The 24,774-nt window shown below is 36.6% G+C and overlaps 1 protein-coding gene across 1 annotated transcript; it reads right to left on the reverse strand.

Moving 5' to 3' along the window:
* Positions 1–16,905: 16,905 nt before the first annotated feature.
* Positions 16,906–21,547, reverse strand: LOC110213258 (ankyrin and armadillo repeat-containing protein). The gene is made up of 3 exons (XM_020993549.2): positions 21,103–21,547; positions 19,162–19,325; positions 16,906–17,010 (listed from the first exon to the last, which is right to left on the reverse strand). The coding sequence occupies exons 1-3, from the start codon at positions 21,521–21,523 to the stop codon at positions 16,906–16,908; spliced, it is 690 nt and encodes a 229-aa protein (XP_020849208.2). The 5' UTR covers positions 21,524–21,547.
* Positions 21,548–24,774: the final 3,227 nt, after the last annotated feature.

A 24,774-nucleotide genomic window follows, 5' to 3' on the forward strand; every position in this document is an offset into this window, starting at 1 on the left:
TACCCTTATGATACCCTTATAATCTCTTAAAGGAGATAAAATACACACACAAATAATGAATGATGTTATTTTGATTAGTTGATTGTTTAAATTATGGTGCTCTATATGAATATTTTTTTCTTCTTCCTAATCTGTCCTAACTTCTTCAAATAAATAGATCTTGCCTGCCCATAGCTCTTCTTCATTCTGCCACTATTATCTTGCTCAATCCTGAACCAAAGTTGCTATTCTCTTTCTACTTTTATTCTGCTGTTCAATCCATACTTGTCTCTCCCAGGAAACAATAGTTTAAAAATAGAAGAGATAACTTCTAGTTAGTGGTCATTATGGAAATGTCTGAGGATACATTTGAACTAGATCTTAAAAGATGGGTCAGATTCAGCACTGATGTACTGTATGCTTCTGCCATTAGAATTCATCTCACCCTTTCTCAACCCAGTGTCTTTGTCCTATGCAAGAATTTCCTATATTTGGAATGAAGGTGGAGAGAATGACATGAGCAAGGCATGGGGTGGGAAAGCTTGAGGAATGTACAAAAAAAGCTGATCTTTAAGTTTTCCCTCTGAATTACCTTTTTCTTTACACCTTCAAACATGTTCAAGAAGCCAATAACAAAAACAAAACAAAACAAACAAAAACCACTTTCACTTGAACCTGCCATTCTAATGAGCTATAATATGATTCTGTCCTTTTCACTGCCAGATTTCTCAGATGATTGGTTTATACCTGCTGGCTCTACTGCCTCCATTCCTGCTAGCTAACTTCAGTTCATGACGATCGCCAATGATCACTTTCTTTCATTTTTCCTTCTGATTGATCTCCTTGCAGCACTGGATACTGTTAAGTATGTTCTACTTCTAGAAATTCTCTGCTTCCATCATATTAGAATGGTTATTCCAGTTAGCTTTATCACCACTACAGTGGTTCCCTCATTCGCTTTTCCTCCTGCTCACCCATTTCCTTTAAATGTAGGAATTCCCAAAGGATCAGTCATTTGACTTCTGCCCTTTAGTCATTATATTCTCTTTCTCGAAGTTTTATTCATTCACATAGCTTCAGCTAACAAACTTTTACAAATATTAAGACTTAAATCTGTATTGTTAGCCCTGATCTCTCACCTAAGTTTTACTTCTACATTTTTGGTTACCTGTTGATCATTTCCATTGGGATATCTTGCTATTACCTCATACTTAAAATCTCTAAAACAAAAAGTATCACCTTTCCACCAAAATTATCTCTTATTGACTTTCTTACTAATTCTCTCAGTCACTCAGTCTGAAAAATTTTGAGTCATGTCCCTTGATCATGGCCAGTCTGAACAAGTATATAAAAATGGTAATATTACCCAAATAAGTGTATAGAGTCAGTGTAGTAACAGTCAGAATACTAATGGGATGCTCATAGAAGCAAATAAAGAGTTGACCAGATTCAAGGAACAAAGAGAAAATAATAGCTGTGGGATTTTTTTTTTAATTTCAAAAGGAAGAAGGTAGACCTGTACTAGCAGATCTCAAAGTGTATTGTAAAGAAGTAATTATTAAAATTATTTTGTACTGGATGAAAAACAGGAAATAGATCAATTAAACGAAATGATTAATTCATAAGAGGACCCAAACGTAGTGTGCTAAGCACTTTACAAATATTATTTCATTTGCTCTTCAAAACAACCCTAGGATCTGGGTGTTATTATTATCTCCATTTTACAGTTGAGGAAACTGAGGTAAACAGAGTTTAAGTGACTTGTCCAAGGTCACACAGCTAGTAAGTGTCTAAGGGTAGATCTGAACTCAGGTTTTTCTGACTCTAGACTCTAGTGCTCTATGCCCTGTACCACCTACCTGCTTATAACATAAAAAGTCAATTAGCAAATAACTTTTAGAGAATTAACAGAAGAAATAAACAATCAGAGAATTATTTGATGTTTGTTATTTTCTCTTTTTTTTGTTAAGTTAGATAATAACTTTTGTTCAATTATTATTTGTTATAATGAAAATAAAGGTGACAGTATTATCCAAATTGATCTATAGATTTAACATTATGCTGATCAGTTACCTATAGCTTACATTACAAATTTAGACAAAAATAATAATTCATATAGGAGGACAAAAGGTTAAGAATATAGTTAGGTCTTGATTAGTGCAAATAATGAACTCCCTAAAATGCTGGCATTTTTTGAATTTGTACAACATATTTCCATTGGGCTGAAACGAGTTATCTTATTTTACACAAATATGGCTTCAAATAAATCAAATTTGAATACATGCAACTGTTTCAGGGGATTCATTGTTCACACTAATTGGGAACTAAAGGAAAATGTAGAAAAGAAAAGAGAGGTTTCAATTATACTAAAAAGATAGAATTATCAATATCTTGTGGAGCTGGATAAAAACATAAAAAGAGGTTAGTAGAATAGTTTAGGCAGTAATCAGGTGCATACACAGATCTCATGTTCAATAAACCTAGCATCATGAGAGTGGAGGGAAAGTATTCATTATTCCACAAATATTGTTGCGGAAACTGAATAGCAGCATGGTGAAAAATGGGAACAGAACAAAATCTTACACTACATATAAGAATAAATTCCAAATAGATGAATCATTGAAATACTTGTAAACTTCCATTAAAGATGATTTCTGTGTGTTGCTCTAAGTTGTCTTCCCACTTAAGATTCTACTATTCTTGGACAAAACTGCCTTAGTAACTTACTCAGCTGCTGTCTCAGCTTCTAGCAAACTAGGTTCCTTCCTACAGAGAACGCTGATGATACAAATATTGTCATAGAAAGCAGCAACATGTATAGGCATCCATCCTCTTTTTTCACATAGGGTATAATCTGCTTTGTGACTTAGCAGACAGATAGTTGCTTCTAATGAGCCAGCCTGAGCAGCAAGGTGTAGGGGTGTTGGACCTAAAATAAGTGAACAATTTAGTTAGGGTTAGAAAAACAGCTGATATTTGTAATAATATATTTCTATATAATAATATGTTGCTAAAATATAATTATACAATGCTTCAATGCTTATAAAATGTTTTAAAACATACATTAATTCATTTGATGCTTCCAACAGCCTTATGAGGAAAATTCATAGCTATTGCTATCCCCATTTTACAAATAAGGAAACTGAGGCTCAGGGAAGTTAAATGATTTGTCCATGGTAGCACAACTAGTAAGTGCTGGAGGCAGAATATGAACCTAGGTTTCTCCTGACTCCAGGTCACTTATTCTACTAAATCATACCAAGACCTAAAATTTCAAAAAAGGGCGTTATGCTTTGTTTTGTACTTTAAATAGTGCTCTTAAGTTATCTCTTCATGCGACATATTTTTAACAAGTGGGATTTATTAATTTTAATCTTATGAGTATTAATTAGTGAATAAATAAGCAGGGTGACTTGAGATCTGTTCAACTACTTAAGTGATCCAGGCCATTTTCAATATGCAATATTAAAAATTTCCTGAAAAATAAACTACTAAATAATTTAATGTAGTAGAATTGTATTAAGGCCTAGCTTGTCATTATTTGTATTTAGAAATACCATGGATCATTATATTCCCCCCCATATAAACAGAAGTGTATATAAAAAAAAAGTTTATATCACTGACCTCCTGTTCCCCCCAACTCCAACAATATAAAAAGTCTCTTGTATTGGATTTAGAAAATTCTTTATGTGTTATTTGTTTTACTTTGGAAGTATGAGAATGAAAAATAATGACAAAGTAGAAGAAATCACATTGAAAATAAAGAGAATTGGATGAGTCTAAGGTTAGGATGCATAGATATACTAAAGTGATATATCTTATTTAAATACCTTTCTAATTTTGTTCAAATATGATGTTCTGAAGTAAGGAATCTAGCCTTTTTTTTAAGTACTCAAAACAAAACCCATTCCTCTGTTACTGAGAAATGTTTAATCAGTAAACTTTACTTGTATATATAAAACCACTGGCAACTGGAGAAGAAAAAAAAAAAGAAAGCTATTTCATTTGTCTACCTAGGTAACAGAAGAACTACTTGGGCATTTCTGAGGATTTTTTTTTTACCAGTTCCACTCTTTCAACTTTTCTAATGCAAGAGGGAGAAGTAAAAGAAAACAGGGAAAAGAGATACATGAAAAAATATCTTTTTTTTTCCTACTTGGCAGTTTCTTCTACTAATAAGAAAAAGAAACAGAGAAACTAGAACAACAGGTATTAAGAGTACAAAGAAAGAACTGAATGAAGAAAGCAAGGAAAAAGTAGGGAAATCATGGAAAAATCTTTCACACTTTGTAAGCCTAAAGGTTGGTGATAAATGGATATAGCTCCAAGTTATGTTGTACAGGATGAATCATGTACTGAATTAGCGCTGTGCTCACAAAGACTGGGCACAATCTTGAAGGCTTCTCAGTAATGATTATTTTCTGTGACTCATTTTGTTTCCACCCAAGGTCCCCCCGAGAACATCAGAATTTCTTCCCAGACTTGCACAGTTCACATGATTCAAAGTACCAGCAAAAAGCAAGGTCTAACTTTGTTCCTTTTCCTCATCATCGTTCTTTACACCTTTGCCCTTGAGTTCCAGCAAATCCTGTGGTCCAAAATTCTTTGCCAAAGCCAGCTCTTTTTCTCCTTTAGTACTCTGTCCCTCAGCTGCTGCCACCTCTGTGTGGCTCATCATTGCTCTGACCTCTCATTTCTGTTGAAACTCTGAAACTCCATTGTCTTGCTACACTATTGTTGCCTAGCTGCCATCCATTTATTACTTTCTATCTAATTCAGGAAGTATTATAACACTCATAATGTGAAACCTGGGCCTCAAATACCTCTAAAATAGTTAACACGTTTCTGGCTCTTCTGTTAGGCTCCCAGCCCTACCTAACTGGCACAAAAAAGGGTTCCTTAAATGGCAGTGAAACCTTCTGATCCCATCCTTACAGCTTTAACTATCACCTCTTTTTTTTTAAAGAATCTCCCTTATACCTCCAGGCCTGAGCTGAGCTCTAGCTCCACCTTTTCAATAGTCTGTGCATATTTTCAATTGGATTACTTGCTGACATCTTTAACTCAACAGGTCTAAAATGGAACTTTTCCCCTAAAAAATAGGAAGATAATATGGAATAGATACACTGGTTCCAAATCATGGAGAATCCTAAATGTCAAGCAAAGGAATTTAGAATTCATTTTGTAGGCAAAGGGGATCCATTGGTGTTTTTTGAGTCAAAGAGTGATGTGTTAACAGCAGTGTTTTAGGAAGATAAGTCTAGAGACTTTTTGGAAGGTGGGTTGGAAGGAGAAGAGACTGCCAGAGAGATTGGCCAGGAGGCTATTGCAATAGTGAAAGCTTGAGAAGGGGAGCAGCTTTAATGGAAAAAAAGAGATCTATTCATTCACTCACTTGTTCATCATACATTTATTAAGTGCCCACTATGTGCCCAATACTGTGCTAGGCACTAGGGATACAAAAAAGGGAAGTCTCTAACCTTTCTACCGAGGGTATGAATGACAGAAACATTTTTAGGAAAAACTAAGAGTTTGACTATTCAAACCCAGTATATCCCCTGAGATGCCACTCGAGTCCCATATACATCCTCCATTGGGCCTTTCCTAACAATTCCAGTGCATAGTTATCTTCCTTTTCTCTGTCTCTAACACTTTTAGTCATTCAGACGTTTAATCATAGACTACATTAATATCATTTATATTCCCTCCAGTCCCACTGCAATTATTTTAGCAGGCTCTCATTACCTCTTGCTTGGATATTTTTTTCTTTCATACTGCTATAATCTTCCTAATGCACAGGTTTGTCCATTTCATTCTCTACTCAGCAACTTTCACTGACTCTTCACTGTGTACCAAATAAAATATAAACTCCATAACATGGTATAAAAGGCCTCCTCAACTCTGGATCCAAACTACTTTTCCAGCCTTATAACAGCTATTTTCCCTTTCTTATACTCTATGTTCCAGCCAAACTGGACTACTCACCACCCCCTAATCCTGTTCTTCCTTTTCCCATCTGTGTAATTTTCATGCATGCTGCCTCTCATGTCCAAAATGGTCTTTCTGTACATTTCTGCCTACTGACATCCTTCCCTGCTTTCAAGGACTGGCTCAGATGCCACCTCCTCTATTAAACCTTCTTCTAGCCTCCTTGACTCTCTCATATCCCTGTGTTTGGACTTCTACCTTGTACTTATAATACAACGATGATATGATTATTTTATGTTTGTCTTATCTCCCCTATGAGTTCATAAGCTCTTTTCTTTTGAGTTTCATCTTTGTACTCCTAACACCCAACACATTACATGACACATCAGTTGCTTAATAAATGTTTGCTGAATTGCATTTCTGCTAACTGTTTTTTGAGAGTATGTCTCTTCTTCTTCTTCTTCTTCTTCTGCAATTGCGGTTAAGTGACTTGCTCAGGGTCACACAGCTAGTAAGTGTCAGGTGTCAGAGGCTGGATTTGAACTCAGGTCCTTCTGACTCCAAGGCTGGAGCTCTGTCTACTGCACCACCTAGCTGCCCCTATGTCATATCTTCTTAACTACATTGTAAAGGGTAAAGATTGTCCTTTACCTTTCTTAAATATCTCCTCCAGTCCGTAACACAAAGCCACACATGTAACACTCATTACTCAGTAATAGTTAATGAAAAAATAACAGTTGAGAGTAGAAGGAAAGATCTTTAATTGTAGCTTAGAAGTCTGAGGCATTGCTAACTTTGAAAGAATTTATCTTTAGATCTAGTGACATTTATTGATTTAACTCCGTGGTATAATGGCTAGAACACTGGACGTAGAATCAGGAAGACCAAAGTTCCAGTCTTACCTCAGACATTTATTAGCTATGAGATCCTGGACAAGTCTCTTAACCTTTCTGTGCCTCAGTTTCCTCATTTGTAAAATGAGAATTGAGTTAGACTAGTTGACTTCTAAGGTCCCTTCCAGCTCTAAATCTAGAATGCTATAAAATATATTTTTGATGATTAAGAAAGTGGCAGTATTAATATCTTACCTAAGTCTGTTCAGAGCATATGCAATACTCAAATTCTGGGTCAGTTTTTGGAGAGAGGAAAAAAAAATCTCTTCGAGAACTGAAGCTGAAAAATTAGTAACATCAAATTTGAGGGAAAATAGAAAAACAAGTACTTTACAACCTTAACAAAGGACCGTATCTATAACCTTTAGAACCTTTTGTAGATAAAATATTTACATAGTATTAAAAGGAATGAACTTTTTTTTAGCATTTGTGACAAATTTCAAAAAGGAAATTTTATTAATATTTCATTTATGTCTTACCATTCTTGTCCTTTTTCATTTCTGCTTTGGCAGACTCTTTTCCTAAACAGGAATGAACAAATGAGTATGATTAACCATCACTTTGCAATTAGCTAATTTATTTACAATATAAAACTCATACTTAAGAGAAGTTGTCTGAGGATGTGCTTACATAAACAAAAGCAAAACTGTGATAATAGCCTCAGAACTTAGCAGTGCATCAAATAAGCCTGGAAAGGAGGGAGTCTACAATGGGAGCTGACAGTGGAATTTTTCAGAGAAAACAACTAAGAATAGAAATCCTAACCCATTTCATACCAGAAGCTTTGAAAATACAGGTAATATTCTCAGTAGAGATTCTGTTATTTGTCTTATTGAAGAAGATCTCCAGCCATCTCTGTATTAAGTAATAATAGATTGCATTTATATGACCCTTTTAGGTTTTCAAACTGCCTTATAGTATAGTGTCTCATTTAATCCTCACAACAACTCTGTGGTGTACGTAAGTGTTATTATCCTCATTCCATAGATGAAGAAACTAATGCTTAGAGGTTATATGATTTGCCCAGGGCCACACACGTGCTGTCTGAGGCAAGAGCTGAACCCAGATCTTCCTGACTAGTTTCTATGTTTGGGGCAGGGGTGTGCTGAATCAGCTCTAAGAGTAGATTGTTAGGGGCAGCTAGGTGGTACAGTGGATAGAGCGTTGGCCCTGGAGTCAGGAGGACCTGAGTTCAAATTCGGCCTCAGAAGCAAGTCACTTAATCCCATTAACTAGCAAAACAAACAAACAAAAAAAGAGTAGATTGTTAAATTTTCCATGTAAATATTTACATCTCAGAAACTGAAGTTACAAATTAGAGCTCAATTTATTGTTTTGTTGATTGTCTAGACTTTAAAAAGTGCTAATAATGCAGATTAAACTTTTAATATATATGTACATTTTTTTCCAGAGAGCCTAGTTGTTAAACATTCACCAGCAAGTGTAGTTGAAGGTTTAGGGAATGAAATCATCACCAGATTGGAGGCCTGATTACTACAGGCTAATAATAAAAACAATCATGATGATAGTAATAGTAATAAAAACTACCACTTATATAACATTGTAAGGTTTGCAAAGTGCTTTATGTTTAAAATCTCATTTGAGCCTGTCTTATTTGGAGTATTAGGTAAAATCAACAGTTCTCTGATTGGACAGAAGAAGTAGTCTAAAAAGAAAAACAGAAAGTAAAAGATTAAATGGAAATACACAGAAATTGAAGCAAAGGTCAAGAGGATAGAGAACACAAGAACGTGCCATAAAAGAAAAGGAAAAAGAAATTGAGTCATTGAAGCTGTGCAACAGCTAGGAGACCCTTTCCAGAGAGGGAAGCACCAGCATCTCACTTTCCATAAAACAAGGAGGAATTGCAATTATCCTGAGGAATTAAAAAAAAAAAAAACAAAAAAGCTTGTTGCTGGACCCAGGAGGAAGAGAAATGTGGAGGCAGATGATGACTCCTGCTGAGGAACCATAGAAGGGTCTATAGACTATGTAGTGTTTGTTGACTAATATCGCACAGATTACTGCAATGTGTATTCAGTACAAGATAGTGAACCTTACCTCATCACTACCCACTTTTAGAAACCTAAAAAAGCTCTCTTAGGACTATGAAATTCTGGGTAGAAAACTAAATTAGTTATCCAACAAACATTCTAAAGGTTTATACTATAGGTCAAATCCTGTGATAGGCACTGAGGGTACTCAAGAAAATTCCATTCTAGAGGCAGAAGGATCAGGAAAGGTCTCTTGTAGGAATTTGTTAAGCTGAGCTTCGAAGGAAGCCAGGGGCTTCTAACAGGTAGAGCTAAGGAAAGATCACATCCAGACATGGGAAGTAGTTTGTATACAATCATGACAATTGGAGATGAAATGTCATATGTGAGGAGGAGTAAGAAGTCAAGTTTGGCAGGACTGTAGAGTGTGTGAAGGGGAAAAATGAACAATAAATACGGAAAAGTAGGCTGGGGCCAGATTGTGAAGGATCTTAAGTGCCAAACATTTTGAGTTTTCTCTTAGAAGTAACTGGTATCAAACACAAACTCCTCTATTTGAAGTTACTCACTAACATGTTAATTTCCTTTTCCACTCCGTGGTGCAGCCAAACTTGCCTTCGTATTGTCCTTTACATACGGCGCTTCATCTCCTGATCTGGTGCATTTGCACTGGCTGTTCCTCGGGGCTGGAACCCACTTCTCTCTCATCCCAGTCTCAGTTTGTCCTTCCAGGCATAACTCTTGGAATCCCTCCTTTCCTTCAGGACTCACCTATAAGCACTCTACCTTCTACATGAAGCCTTTCTTGATCTTCTCAGTTGCTTGTGGCTCCCCATCTCCCAAATCACTTTTTATTTATTTTGAGTATATTTTGTTTATACCTACAAATGGACATATTGCCTCTCCTGGGTAAAATGTAAGATCCTCAAGGGCAAGGACTGTTTCACTTTTGTCTTTGTAACCCCAGTGCCTAACAAGGTGCCTGCTTCATAGTAAGTATTTAATAAATGCCTGTTGAATAATCAATTGAACTAAGAATTTAAGCATTGATCAGGAATCTCTTAAGTCATTAAAATTTATGTCCCTATCAGATTTAAATGACTATCCAAAGAAGCAATGCAAACAAGGAGTTGGTATTATATTATTTGGGGCCCAGAAGTTCTCTTAATGTAAAAGACAGACACAGACACAATGTAATTTTAGTTTTAAAGCATACTGGTACCTAGGTTGTTCATCACAGATCTTCTCTGGTTAACATTTATATTAACACTACACAGGTGGCATATAATTGACACTCTGTTGTATAGAGCAGCATAATGGAGAATAGAATAACCCAATTCATCTGCAACACTGATAGTGGAGGATGAGGTTTTTCGACAGAATGTATGGAAGACAGCAGATAATCCTCTTTCAACAGCACACCTCATGCCATAGGGCAAACTCTAAAATCATGTAAATGTGTCAGAATTAGTTTTCCTTTATCAAAAAGAACAAATAATACTTTTGTATTATAACATTATTGGAACCCAGGGGATTAAAACATAACTTTAATAATAATGATGATGATAGTTGACACATATAATGCTTATTATGAATGCACCGTGCTAAGTGCTTTACAATTATTACAACAACCAGGGAGATAGGTGCTATTATTATCATCTCCATTTTAAATATGAGAAAACTGAGGCAAACAGAGTTAAATGACTTGCCCAGGGTCACACAGCTAGTAAGTGTCTAAGGCCAAATTTGAATTCGAGATTTCCTAACTCCAAGGACTCTAGGCCCAGCCCTCTATCTGCTCTGCTACCTAGATGCCCCCCCTTTTAAAATTAATTTTTAAATTAATTAATTTATTTTTAGTTTTCAATATTCACTTCTGTAAGTTTTTAAGTTTTAAATTTTCTCCACCTCCCACTCCCCGCTCTTCCCTGATATAGGCTCTACATATACATTCTTATTAAACATTTTCACATTAGTCATATTGTAAAGAATAATTAGAACAAATGGGAGGAACCATGAGGAAGACGAAATGAAACAAAAAGAGAGAGCAAATAGTATGCTTCGATCTGCATTTGGACTCTATAGCTAACCTCTCTACTTGTGCCCTTGGTCTCTTCCAACCCTTCCTTTTATTTTTCAATAATTCCCCTTCCTTCCCACTTTTAATCTCTCAGTGTATTAGCTTATTCCATTCCTTTAGACATGCTCTTTTAGAGCCCATTCTCACCCCTAGTAATTGCCTGCTAGCTCATCTCAAAGACACAAGACACACGACACACTTGTATATGAAAAAAAAATTCCCTAAGGCAATGTTAACCTATTTGCTGAACCTATCACAAGTTCTAAGGTCTTGGAGACTGGCTTATCATTAAGAGTTGTCAGAAATTTAGGCCATGAACAAACAATGACCACTTTCTGTCAAGAGCCCCTTTTGAACTTAAGGACACTTTTGCTCACAATTAATTCATTCAAGCTCTTGCAGTCTCATCATTCTATTGTAACTTTTCTTTCTAGAATCACTGACTTTCTTATTGACAAATCTATTGGCTTTTTTCAGTCTTCACCTTCCTTCACCTTTTAAACATATTTCATTCTTTGATCACATCCTCTTTTTTTGGTGCTTTGTGCTCCTTTGGATTTCATTCCTCTACATTATTCTTTTGGTTCCTCCCCACCTCTCTCATCCCTTCTTTTCTGTCTTCTTATCTGGCTCCTCTTCCTTCCTCTACACTTAAATGTAAGCATTTCCTAAGGCTCTGCCTTTACCCCCTCTTCTTTAGCTTTATCCACTCCCATAACTTTGATTATCATCTCTATGCAAATGACACCCCAATTTATGCCTCTCGTCCCATATCTCCAATTATCTGATGGATAGATGTAGTGGCAATTCAAACTAAACAGACCAAAACTGAACTCATCATCCTCCCCACAAAACCTCCCCCTAAATTCTCCCCTTCTGCTATTTTTTTAGGCGCCCAGGTTTGAAACTTCAGAATTACCTTTGGTTCTTTCCTCTACCTTACTTTTAACATATAATCATTTGCTTCTACTTCCATAGTGTCTCTCATATATCTGGCTCTGACTTTCCACTCTCAATGCTACTATTTTAATTCAAGCTCACCTATGCTATTTTAATGCCTTTCAAACTAGTCTCAACATGTCTAGTCTCTCCTCTCATACTACTGCTGAAGTAATACACAAATGTAAAGATCTGATACTATCACTTCTGTACTCAACAGTAGTTCTTTCCTGTAAAAAGTCTTAACAATTATTATCTTGGCATTAAATGTCCTCAAAAATCAGACTCCAGTCTACCTTTTTTTTTTGCTTTGTTACACACACTGCAATGTTTCAGCTAAACAGACCATTCGCTGTTCCCCAATCTCCATCTATCCTTTCTTACCTTTGTATACACCTACATTTCTTTCTGCTTAAATTTTTTCCTTCCTTCAGCTTTAACTTCATCCTATAAGCTATCTTTGATGCTTCTAGCTATAAATGATCTTTTTTTCCTCAATTCTTTCATACCATTGGAATTGGACCTTTCTTAGTCATAGCATAACGCATATAGTTAGTTGTATATTTGTCTTAAACTCCTTGAGGTCAGAGACTATCTCTTATTTCATCTATATCTCTAGCAGCTAGAAAAATGCATCAAATGTAGTAAGTACTTATTAAATATCAAGGGCACCCCCATCTTCCCAGTTCCCCAGGCCTACAACTAAGTGTCATCCTTGACTCCTCACTGTCACTCATCCCTGTGTCCAATCTATTGCAAAGACCTGTCGAATTCCCCTTTGCAACATTTCGCCAAAACATTCCCTTTTCTCTTTCAATACTGCCACCTTCCTGGTGCAGATCCTCATCTCTTCATGCCTGGGCAATTGCAATAGCTGGTGGTTGGTCTGCCTGCCAGAAGTCTCACCTCACTTCAGTTCTTCCTCCATTCTACCACCAAAGTGATTTTCCTAAAGTGCTGATTTGACCACATCTTCCTCTACTCAGAAATTTCCAGTGGCTTCCCATCACCTCCAAGATGAAATACAAAATGTTCTGTCATTCAAAGCCTTTCATAGCCTAACTCCCCTTCACCGCCCCACCCATATATACCTTTCCAGTCTTCTTACACCTTACACTCCCCTCTCCCCCACATACTCTTTAATCTGGTGACAGTGGCCTTCTGGCTGTTCCTCAAACAAGACACTTGGGCATTTTCTCTGGGTGTCCCCTTGGCTTAGAATGCTCTCCTTCAGCTCTGCCTCTTGACTTAAGTTCCAAATAAAATCTCATCTTTTCCAGGAAATCTTTCCCAATCTCTGTTAAGTCTAGTGTCTTCCTTCTGTTGATTATTTCCCATTTATCCTGTATATAACTTGTTTGCACATAGTTGTTTGTGTGTTATCTTCCCCATTAGATTGTGAACTCCTTGAGGTCAGGGACTGCCTTTAATATTTCTCAGCATGTAATAGGTGCTTAATAATTGCTTAATAGTTTGTTGAAGCAAAATGCCCATGGTAGACAAATAGACAAGTCTGTCCAAGGAAAGTAGATATGTGTACTTGACAGAACTTATACCAGATAGAAGGCTGAGATTGATTCTCAACTGAGTTTAGTTCAGCAAAAGGTAACTTGTTTTATTTCATAGATTTATGATGCTAAAGGCTTTTTACCTACTGAAATGTATTTTAGTCTGATAGTGAAGGTCAACATCTTTTTATTCAAATCTCTAAGAAAATATTTTCTCTAAAACACATGGTTTTATATAACATTTAGCTCCTTAAACAAAATCTTGTTTATAGATACTAGCACCCAATTTGCAAAGTAACAGTCAATGAGATACCTTGCACTTCATAGCTTTTTTGAAGCCAAATTTTTTCTTGAATTGCTCATGTATTTGAATATCAGACAGTGGAAGTCTTTTTGGTTTAAGGCTGTTCATAATTTCATTTATGGCTCCCCACCACTGGGTCTTATGTAACTGCTGATAGAAAGTTTCAAGTTCAAAATAGATTACATAGTAGCTGTTAAAAAAAAAAAGGTGCAGAATAAGAAAAAAATTTTTTTCCAACTTCTAAGTGATTATTTCAATTAATTTCATATTTTTGTGCAAACATATCTGACCTTTTATTATAATTTTTTTAAATTTAGCTAGTAAATACCAATAACATATAAACAAACAACTGAAGCATAATGGCTCTTTTTTATCAAAAGTTACACATTTGCTCACGTATTATGTTTTGTCCTTTCAAAGTAAAGAACACATACCTCAACAGATTCATATATGTGTTTGTTCTCTTTCCCTTGACCACATTACAAAATCTCTCTTATGCTCTTCTCCACCCCACTATTTATTTTCATCTATGAGCTAGCACAAATCTGCTGTCAGTCCAAATTCAGTAATGTGTTAGTACACTTGAATTTAATCCATTTATTCATTTTAACTAGTTATGCGTCATTAACCAACCCTTAGCAGCTAAAGTAATTTAAAATCAGCAAACATAATTTTAGGGACAAAAGTATTAGAAAAAACTTTACTTAAAATTATACTTAGAAACTATATTTTAAAAAAATAAATATTTGAATAGTTATGGATTTTTCAACAAGTTCTGTAGCCAAGAATTTATATTATAAATATCTGGAATGCATTATTGAATGATTCCATAAAAGATTGTTTAATTTGGTATATTCCTGAAATATTTATTCTTTTGAAGGTTAGCAGTAGAACAGGTGGACAATGGGGAAAAGAACTTAAGCTAAATGTTATAGGTCTATTTTTTGAGGAAAGAGTATGATTATGCTACAACAGAGAAGGCCTCAGTCCTTGTGAAAATCCATCTGACTTATGAGAGAACAAAATGTGGAGTGGAGAAAAAGAGAGGTAGTGTGTGAAGACAGGGTTAGGTATAAATAATGGATCAAGCCTAAGGAGTTGGAATGGGTGTTGTATTTTGTCAAAAGGTTTTTTCGCATCTATTGAGATGATCATGTGGTTTCTGTTAGTTTTGTTGTTGATATGGTCAATTATGCTGATAGTTTTCCTAATATTGAACCAGCCCTGCATTCCTGGTATAAATCCTACCTGGTCATAGTGTATTATTCTTGTGATAAGTTGCTGTAATCTATTTGCTAATATTTTATTTAAAATTTTTGCATCTATATTCATTAGGAAATTGGTCTATAATTTTCTTTCTGTTTTGACTCTTCCCAGTTTAGGTATCGGCACCATATTTGTATCACAAAAAGAATTTGGTGAGACTCCTTCTTCACTTATTTTCCCAAATAGTCTATATAGTATTGGAATTAATTGTTCTTTAAATGTTTGATAGAATTCGCTTGTAAATCCATCTGGCCCTGGAGATTTTTTCCTAGGGAGTTCATCAATGGCTTGTTCAATTTCTTTTTCTGAGATGGGGTTATTTAAGTATTTTACTTCCTCTTCTGTTAATCTGGGCAATTTATATTTTTGTAAATATTTATCCATTTCACTAAGATTGTCAAATTTATTGGCATATAGTTGGGCAAAATAGTTCCTAATTATTGTTTTAATTTCCTCTTCCTTGGTAGTAGATTCACCATTTTAATTTTTGATACTGGTAATTTGGTTTTCTTTTTTTTTTAATTAACCAAAGGTTTATCTATTTTATTGCTTTTTTCATAAAACCAGCTCTTAGTTTTATTTATTAGTTCAATAGTTTTCTTAATTTCAATTTTCTTAATTTCTCCTTTGGTTTTCAGTATTCCTAATTTGATGTTTAATTGAGGATTTTTAATTTATTCTTTCTCTAGTTTTTTTAGTTGTATGCTCAATTCATTGATCTCTTTTTCTATTTATTCATGTAAGCATTTATAAATATAAAACTTCCCCTAAGAACTGCTTTCGCTGCATCCCATGAAGGATATAAAAATGTTCATTCCCTTTGACCCAGCAATAGCACTTCTAGGGCTATATCCCAAAGAGATCATACAAATGGGAAAAGGACCCACATGTACAAAAATATTTATAGCAGATCTTTTTGTGGTGGCAAAGAATTGGAAATTGAGAGGATGTCCATCAATTGGGGAATGGCTGAACAAGTTGTGGTATATGAAAGTAATGGAATACTGTTGTGCTATAAGAAATGATGAACAGGCTGACTTCAGAAAAACTTGGAAAGACTTGTGTTATCTGATACTGAGTGAAGTGAACAGAACCAGGAGAACATTGTACATAATAACAGCCACATTGTGTAATGACTAATATTGATAGACTTAACCCTTCTCAGCAATATAAGGATCTAAAATATCTCCAAAGGCCTCATGATGGAAAATGCTATCCATATCCAAAGAAAGAACTATGGAGTTTGAATGCAGATCAAAGCATACTGTTTGCTATTTTTTTTTCTTCTGTTGTGTTCTGTTTGTTTCCCCTTTCTGGTGGTTCCACCTGTTGGTCTAATTCTTACTTACAACATCACTAATGTGAAAGTATGTTTAATAGGAATGTATATGTATAGCCTATATCAGATTGTGTGCCATCTTGGGGAGGCAGGTGAGGAGGGAGGAGGAGAAAAATTTAAAACTCAAAAGCTTATGGAAGTGATTGTTGATAAATCAAAATAAATTAAATAAAAAAAGAAAAAGCCTAAAGAGTTGGATAATGGGCCCTATCCAGGAGGCATCTGACTCTTGTGATCGTGGCTTAAAAGTCAAGTGACATAAGGCTCAAGACGAACAAAACGTGCTACTCACTCGGTGCCTCTGGGACAGATATAGGCCTGGAATAGTCACAGCTACACTGGATCTCCTGGATAAGCAGTCATCTTTTGACACCATTTTTGTTTGGGAATATTACTGATTATTTTAACCCTGAGACCTAACTACTACAAAAAGGAAATCACCTTGAGCTCCTGGGAGATGCTGTACTTCTAAATATGCCAAACTGGGAAACTCATTTTGTCCTGGAATGCTACCTTCCTTGTACATACAGTTTCTACATTTTTCCTCTGATGTACCCTTTTGACATTGTGTAATGCCTTTATCTCAGCACTATTTTCTAAATTTCCCCTTCGCTCTGGTGCTTTGTGTGGAAGGAGAGCAACCTGTGGCCATAGAGAATATGTTCTGAATATTACTTACCTTTTTCCATTATATTCTATGACTGGTATGGGGTAGAATTCTTTGTATCCTAAATCTGCAAATGATTTAGAAGCACAGTCTTGCAATTTTTCATAAATCTCCTAAAAGATGAGAGTTGCTGTGTTACTAAATACTTGCCTTCAAACCAATTGAAACAAATCTTTCAAGACTTTTTTTGGTAGCATTTTAAAAAAAATTTTCAAATGACTAAAATTCTTTCAGAGTTACACATAATTTCACCTCACAAATAGCTGATAATCTTTATATAGTACAGGGAAAAATAAAAGGATAAAAAAATACATTGAAAAGAATAATGATGACTGTAATTAACAAAGTTGCCAATTCCAATTCAATTAAAAAAATATTTAGCCCTAAGGCATTTTTATCTACAAGTTACAGCAAGAATGCTGAAGTGGCTAACATCTCTAATATCCATAGAATGAATTTCTTACAAATTCATAACACAAGAAAGAAGTTCAATTTTTAAAAAATCTCTACTGTAATAAAATTTTATATAAAGAACACACAGTGGGAAGGACATCTCCATTACATTAATATATACATTATTCATAGCCATCTTCATTTTTATTAGAGAATCACTCTGTTTAGTGTCTCCTAATAGTTAATTTGACATTTTCTTACGTTTCACCTATTTGGAAGAAAGCCAAAATAATGGCTTCTGCCAGGTCTCAGAAAAGTACGTATCCTGTCATCCTGAGCAAATGATCTCATCAGTGGACCAAGTGCCTGGATTGAGGAAGTGGCTCTCTTTTGCTAGCAAAGCTAGACCTGCTTGATTCAAAATTGATGTTACTTAAAAGGATGGGGTGGGAGGGAGGGGGAAAACAGCACCCTCAAGATCACTGACTCTAACACAGAATAATAATATCAATTGATAGCATAATATTAGTGACTTTGCGCAAAATGTATCATCCAGGACAGGTACAGTTGGAAATTGGGTCAATCACATAACAGCATGGGAAGTCTTGGAATGCTGAAAGGCCTGAAGAAAATCTCCAAGAGGATGTATGTGAGTACATGGGCATGAATCACAAAGAATGAGGTATGGATAGGTTATGATCTATACCACTTGAGAGAATTCCCACACCAATGAGATCATAGATCAGGCAAAATATTAAAGTCTCCTATAAGGACCAGGCTGGCACTCTTTCCTAAAATGCCTCTAGTTCTATATAACTGGGTTTACTCAAAACCCACCTTCCGGTTCAGGCTCTAGGACCAATTTGAGGCCTAGTCAGGGAGAACATGGATGCCCATAGATCTATAATTTAACAGTTCAGCATCATCAGTTTTACTGCTGGGTCTTCTCTAACCTTGTAACCTGGATCCAACATCCAGAATTTTGCTTTATTCCCCCTGTTAAACCCCAACCTTATATCTGATCTCCAGTGACGAGGGGGAGCAACATAGTGCAGTGGAAAGAGCACTGGATTTGGAGGACTTATTTTGAAATCCTACTTCTGATTACCTGTGTGATTTTGGGCAAGGCCCTTATCTCTCTAGGCCTCAGTTCTTCATCTGTAGAACGAAGGGGCTGAACGAAATAGCCCCTGAGTTTCCTTCTAGCTCTAAAATTATGATCCTACAATCCTGAGGCCATATCTAGTTCCTGTATGCTTAAGTCTTTGTTTTGGTTCCTGTCCTCACACCCTAGTTCCTCCAAGATGAGAATTCTGCCTCCTTCTACCCAGTTATCTCAGGGTTTGAAATGCTGCCCCTGAAATCTACTTTTCATGCCTCAGTACCCAATAATGGCTGTCAGATCCCTGATTACATAAAAATTTTTATTATGCAAAACAATTGTTTAGAGTCACTCAGTAAATGGGCCTGATTCCCACGCTTAGAGGACAGATTCACCTCTTCAGACTAGGGAAGATCTACTCTCAATACCCTATGGAACAGTCTGTTAGTTCTAATGCTAATCTTTGAAAGTCACTAAAGAGTCATATGGTATTGATCCTAGGGGTTTATCGCTATAAAAATAGGGCCCATTATATAATCACCAAGTTATGGGCATTAAATAAATTACATATTAAGCAGAATTCTATGCCATGGACATGCTGTACAGTTATAAACAATACAACTAAAGATCAGTGAGGAAATAATCTTCTAGCATTAAAGAACTTTTTTTTCTATTTCCATAGCCACTACCCCTTTCTGCCCTGACTACAGAGAGAACAAATTATGAGCACAGCCTTATGCTTTATCAGTAAAAGTAAAACTTATTAAACCTGAAAGGCATCTGAAATCTCCTCAACTGGAGGTGTGACAATGTCAAATTGAACTCCTCCATGAACATGAAAATATTGATTCTCTGGGTAATGAAAATGCTGGCACTTAAAATTCGGTCCACAAATAAATGGTGGTAATTCGCGTTCTGTCTTGACTTTATCATCTTCAAAAGCAAAAACACAGTTTTATTTAAAAAGAAAATGGCATATAAGCAATATATTTTTGAAGGGTCTGAGTGGGAGGGGGCCAAATTTTCCTTCCCATGTGTAAAAGGGACACTAACACTTCTTATCCAAAAGCCATTTCTGGAGGAATTTTGCTGATTTTACTTTTTTGTGATCTTTTGAGAAAACTTATATCTGAATACAGTGTATATGAGACACCCAACAAATAGGGTTGCTGTGAGGATCAAATGAGAAAGTATTTGTAAAGCCAGTCGTGAATATAAATGATGTGGCTATTTTCAGGACACTTAAAATATCTTACTTTTTTTTTTTAATTGGGGATTCAGCCAAAACAAAGAAAGTTAAAAGGTTAAAGACCAAATAATTAGTGGGAAAATAATTCATCCTATGTCATTATGGATCACCTAGTTACAATGCATCCAAACACCTTTTTTGTTCCCAAATGTTTCCCAGCACCAGCCTATCCAGATCTATTCTACCTTTGTCCTTAGTTTGAAATTCTGATTAAGGGATTAGTAGACAGCCAAACAGGAGTCCAATCTCCACAAAACCACAGGAAAAGTGTACATATTGGCGAGGAGCTGTCCCACCCTCCTCACATTTCTAAGCTCCAAGTAGTAATTTGGTAGCACTTAAGTACTCACCATCAAAGAAGTTATTTCTCTCCATCCATCACTTCCTTTATCCATTCAAGTCATTAACTTCTAATAATCTTTCTTGTCCTATATCTCTCTTCAGTTCCTGCTTTTAAGGCTCAAGTTCATATCATTTCATTTCTAAACTACTGTAACAATTTTCCAGATGCTTCTCTGTGTCTAATCTAATCCAACTTCATTCCTGCTAGAACAATAGCCACCAGATTTTCTCAAATATTTTCTTTTAATGGCTGACCTGAGTTCAAATCTAGCCTCAGACACATAACACACTATAACAAAGGCCAAAAATAATAATACTTACCTCCCAGAGCTGCTGTAAGAATCAAATGAGATAATATTTGTAAAGTATAGCACAATGCCTGGCATATAGTTGGTACTTTATAAATACTTATTCCCTTCCCTTACCCCTCTATTGTCTTTTTCCTTTCCCTTCTATTACCCCTTCTGTTCCTTTGCCCAGTTCAGGGAGTAAAGGAGAAGATATGGGAAGCAGGCATTCAAGGTTGGAAGAAATGGTTAGAATGGAAATACTATAGAGGAAAACTATTTTCATTTCCTTAGTCTCACTCCAAACCCTGTCCCAGTGGACATAATTCTCCACTAAGGGTACATCACTTGCTATAAAAAGCCTGATCGCTGGTTGCTTTTTTAAAACTTCTTACCATCTTACAAAATGCTAGTCTTTGCACACAGAGGATCAGTCAATTAATAAACATGTGTTAGGATAAGAGGTTACAACCAGAAGGAGAACCTCATGTAGCTGGTGGAAAAGGCACTTCTGTGTGAGCTGCATAATTTTCTTGCTTCTCTTTGTGATTCTAAACCACATGCAGGGCTCTAGTTGGTAGGAATGATGCATGTGCAGAAGCAACTACTTAGCACTCCCAGTAAAATCTGAAATCTCTTTAAATAGCATAAACTGATTTTCTTTCTCTTCTTCCCTATCTCTAACTTCCTGCCTGACTCTATCTCAGTATGTAAGCAGTTGGGACATATTCCCAGGCCCACACTTTGAGAGAACTCCAAGTCCTATACTTGGAAAAAGATACATTTTTTTAAGTGAAAAAAAAGTTGGCCTTCTGGTGATAATTATTCTTACCTGAAAATGGTGGAAGCAGGGTACTTAAGTTTGGAACTTTCATCTTCTTTTTTAAGCTAAGCAAGAATGGAGTCATAAAGCACATTAATCTTAGATATGCTATATTTTGCCGCATTTCGGATTTCTTCTCAAGGTGTTTCTCTATCAGTTTTTTCTGAAGAGCTAGTCTTTGCTGTAATCTCTGGTAGGTACAAATATCAAGATAGTCATCAGTACACCTTATTGTATTAGAAAGCCAATAGACTGCTTCAAATAAGAAGACATTGTCATATTGCTGAACTAATGTGTTGCTAAATGTCAGCATTAGATTTATATTTTCAACATATTTCATGAATACAGTCTTTTCTTCAAGGCTGTTAGGATCATAGGTTGGGTCTTCATTCATATCTTCATCATATATTCCATCATAATCTGGATCCATTGTAAGATCAACGAGACCTTCAGAGCAAAGAGGAAACAGTGAAAACTTCATATTTTGAAAGCAAAATGATTTGAGATGACCAACCTGATAAACATCTTTGTAGTGTGAAAGTGTATCTGTCAATTAATTAAATCTTAAACCTTACAACATATACCTCCCATAAGCACTTTATAGAGTGCTTTTTTAATTTAGATCTCCATTGGCACTGAAAGGCAGCAAGATATGAGACAATAAGTGCAGATTAAAGCAATTTCAGAGCTTACCAACTTCATCAAAATTCTCTTTAAAAATAGAGGATAGTGTTATGAATGTCTGCCAGGAGGCACTGTCATACAATGTGATGTTTGTATTCCTTTGAGAGCCTATTAGTGTTTTGTGGCTTTTGAGATGATGTCAGAAAATTTTTCACCTAGGGCAAAAACAGGGGTGGGGGGTGACAGCCTTGGGTGACTCAGAGGACAGGATGATTGTAGGAACAGTCTGGTCCTCTCCCTGTAGAAGGGAGGAGACAGACACCTGGAAAGGATAAATGAAGCAATAAAGACCCTGTCATGATGGCATTCCTTTTCTCAATCCTGTGGGCCAAGAGCCAGACTGCTTCCTCTCCCAGCACTTCGGTTCCCCAGGCTGACTGTGGGGACAGTTGTGTCTTGCAGTGTTTACCTGGTTATGCTGAGGACCCCAAATGAATATTGTGGGCTGTTGTCACAGAGAGGAAGTCTCTGTTCACGGGATAAACTGTGTTGCTTTCTTACTAGAAGTAGGAGCTCTGGGGCAAAGTCCTTTTCACTCCATGCTCATGGGATTCTGACTATTTGCTACAGTGATCTCTGAGGTTTGTTTTTACCCTGCGGGTGGTTGTGCAGCAATAAAAGGGCAGTCATAGAAAATCTTATTCCTTACATGTTTAGTGAATAACTCAAAGGAAAAAGTGATGGATTTGGAGGCAAAAACCTGAGTGTATTTCCCAGCTCTGCCACTTAACATGTGCCTTTGGAAAATCACTTCCTCTCAAGGCCTCAGCTTTCTTATCTGTCAAATGCAGGTGTTGAACTATATGGCTTCAAAGGTTCCTGTAAGCTCTAGATCTAATCCTAGGTCCTTTTCTAGCAGTGAAGGTAAGATACTGTCATGGCTAAGATAGTCACAAGTAGTGTTATTTAGCTCTCTAGGACTCTTGGCAAACAACTGATGTGACCTACACTCTGATATGTAAACATACTCGTGTCAAATATGCCACCAACTCCATGACTGTTACATCAAAACAGGTACTCCTTCCCCTGTTCTGGCGGGAACTGTATGTATATATGGTCTTTGATGAGCCAACTCTGGGGCAGAATTTGTAGTGGTTTGGGGGACAGCTGCCAGCACTCAAACAGTGACTTCCTGAGAGCAACTTTATCCTTCAGAGGGAACTGCCTTTTTTTTTTTTTTGAGAAGACCAGATCCTTATCCTGAAGGGAAATGACTATACTATTCCATTTGTGACTTCTTTACAAGGAATTTGCCCTTTGAGGGAAACCATTAGCTCATCCCAATGACCTTCTACCCAGAAGTGGGATAACAGTTGTCCCCAAAACTGACATACTGAAGATCTCTGACAAGAAGAGACCAGGTATTTAATGGCAGTTAGGGTTTTCTCTGGGGAATATTAAGCACAACCCCATCTTTGGGATGCTTCTGGCAATATGGGGAACCACTTCTTCCATTTCTCCTAAAGCATCATATCTAAGTTTGGTCACTGGCCTAATAGGCTTGCACACTGGCATATTTTCTTGGACAGAGGAGACGCTGGGAAATATATAGCCTGCCCACTTCAATGTGACTCACTAAGAATCCAGTAGAACCCTTCAATGACTCTTTCTGACAAACCCAAATTTGACATTTGTTGTCATCAAATACAAGATTCCTAGCACTGAGGTTATACCCCTGTACATCAGAAAATAAAGGAACAACTTCTAATACGTGCTATCCATTACACACAGTGATGGGTCCCACCAAGAGTATCAGTGAAACACAAGGAATGCAGACTCCATTATTGCTGAAGGTTGGCAAAGACATTAAATGCCTGGTCAGGCTGTAGAGGCTTATAACAAGGCTCTCTTTGCTAATGGAAGGTTGGGTAGTACAAATTCAGTAGAATAAACGACTTCTTCAAGAGAAAGGCTGCCTCAGAATCAGTTAGAAGGCCAGAAACTGTCCACTTAGCAAGAGGTCATCTCAGTTTTGGTCTGTGGTGACTGCGACGCTAGTAGTCTCTACTGCTCTGTTGGTCTTGTAGAATTTGTGTACATTCTTCTACTGGCATCATGGCCTCTTTGTTGGGTATGTTACTCTGTTGGTCCCCTAGTCTCAGTTGAATGCTGTTGATGGGGCTAATACCCTAATGGTCCTAGAGATTTGATGAGTGTGGACTTGGTAGCTGCCAGTTGCTTCTTGATTCAATCTTCAGGGCTCATCACTTTGAGGTCACAAAAGCATTCCCAGTTTCAGTCACCCAGGGTAAAATGGCTAGAATCTCTTCTAGATAGCAGCAAATTTACACTTCTTTGATCTTAGCTGCCGCACCTAGATAACAAAAAGCAGGCAGAGTAGCTCCAGGCTAAAAGCAGGTATTTCTTTTCAAGTCTCCAAAATCTGGGTGGAAACCAAAATCTTCCTTTGCTGATTCTTATTGTGAAAAATGATTTTTCTTAATACTCATTTATCTTGGAAACTCAGAGCTTCCCCATCTCCCCTTTCTTTCTAAGTTCAGTCCTTCTTCAGAAAGACATTAAGATGTAATCTAAATGGGTCTATTCCTGCTCATTATGTTGCCTAGATAGGTCTGAGAGAGTGTTGATTCCTTCCTATTGTCAAGACAGGTCATATGGAAATTGATGTCTGTTTGACCAGGATTGAGTGACAGGGGTCACATACTGAAACACCCTTATTTTAATATGGACCACCTCCCAGAGTTGATTGTCATCCCTTGGGAACACCTACTCTTCGAAGGGCATATAAGCATGTACCCCAAAAATCCAATTTGAGCCAGTTCTGAACTGGCCCCCTTAGGGGGGCCCAGTTTTGGACCGAAATCCCATGCAATGCATGTTAAGCCAGCTTTGCGAGAAATTAAACTGTGAACATACACACCCAAATTTTGTTTGTCTCTTTCTTAGAGCTGACTCTGTTCAAAATTGGGGTTTGTTTTTTGGGGGTTCACATTATCTAGCTGAGGGTTAGATATTATCCTCCCAAGATCCTTTCTA

Source organism: Phascolarctos cinereus, unplaced genomic scaffold, assembly GCF_003287225.1.
Source record: "Phascolarctos cinereus isolate Bilbo 61053 unplaced genomic scaffold, phaCin_HiC Scaffold_726;HRSCAF=1367, whole genome shotgun sequence".
Lineage (NCBI taxonomy): Eukaryota > Metazoa > Chordata > Mammalia > Diprotodontia > Phascolarctidae > Phascolarctos > Phascolarctos cinereus.

Bases quoted from the DNA above. Each gene is read 5' to 3' on its own strand.
- LOC110213258 (XM_020993549.2), bottom strand. From the start codon at position 21,523: ATGGATCCAGATTATGATGGAATATATGATGAAGATATGAATGAAGAC. The intron at 19,326-21,102 runs GTAAGAATAATT...TTGCTTTTGAAG, and splicing joins CCTGCTTCCACCATTTTCAG to ATGATAAAGTCAAGACAGAA. The intron at 17,011-19,161 runs GTTTAATAAGTT...CTCATCTTTTAG, and splicing joins AGATTTCAGATGCCTTTCAG to GAGATTTATGAAAAATTGCA.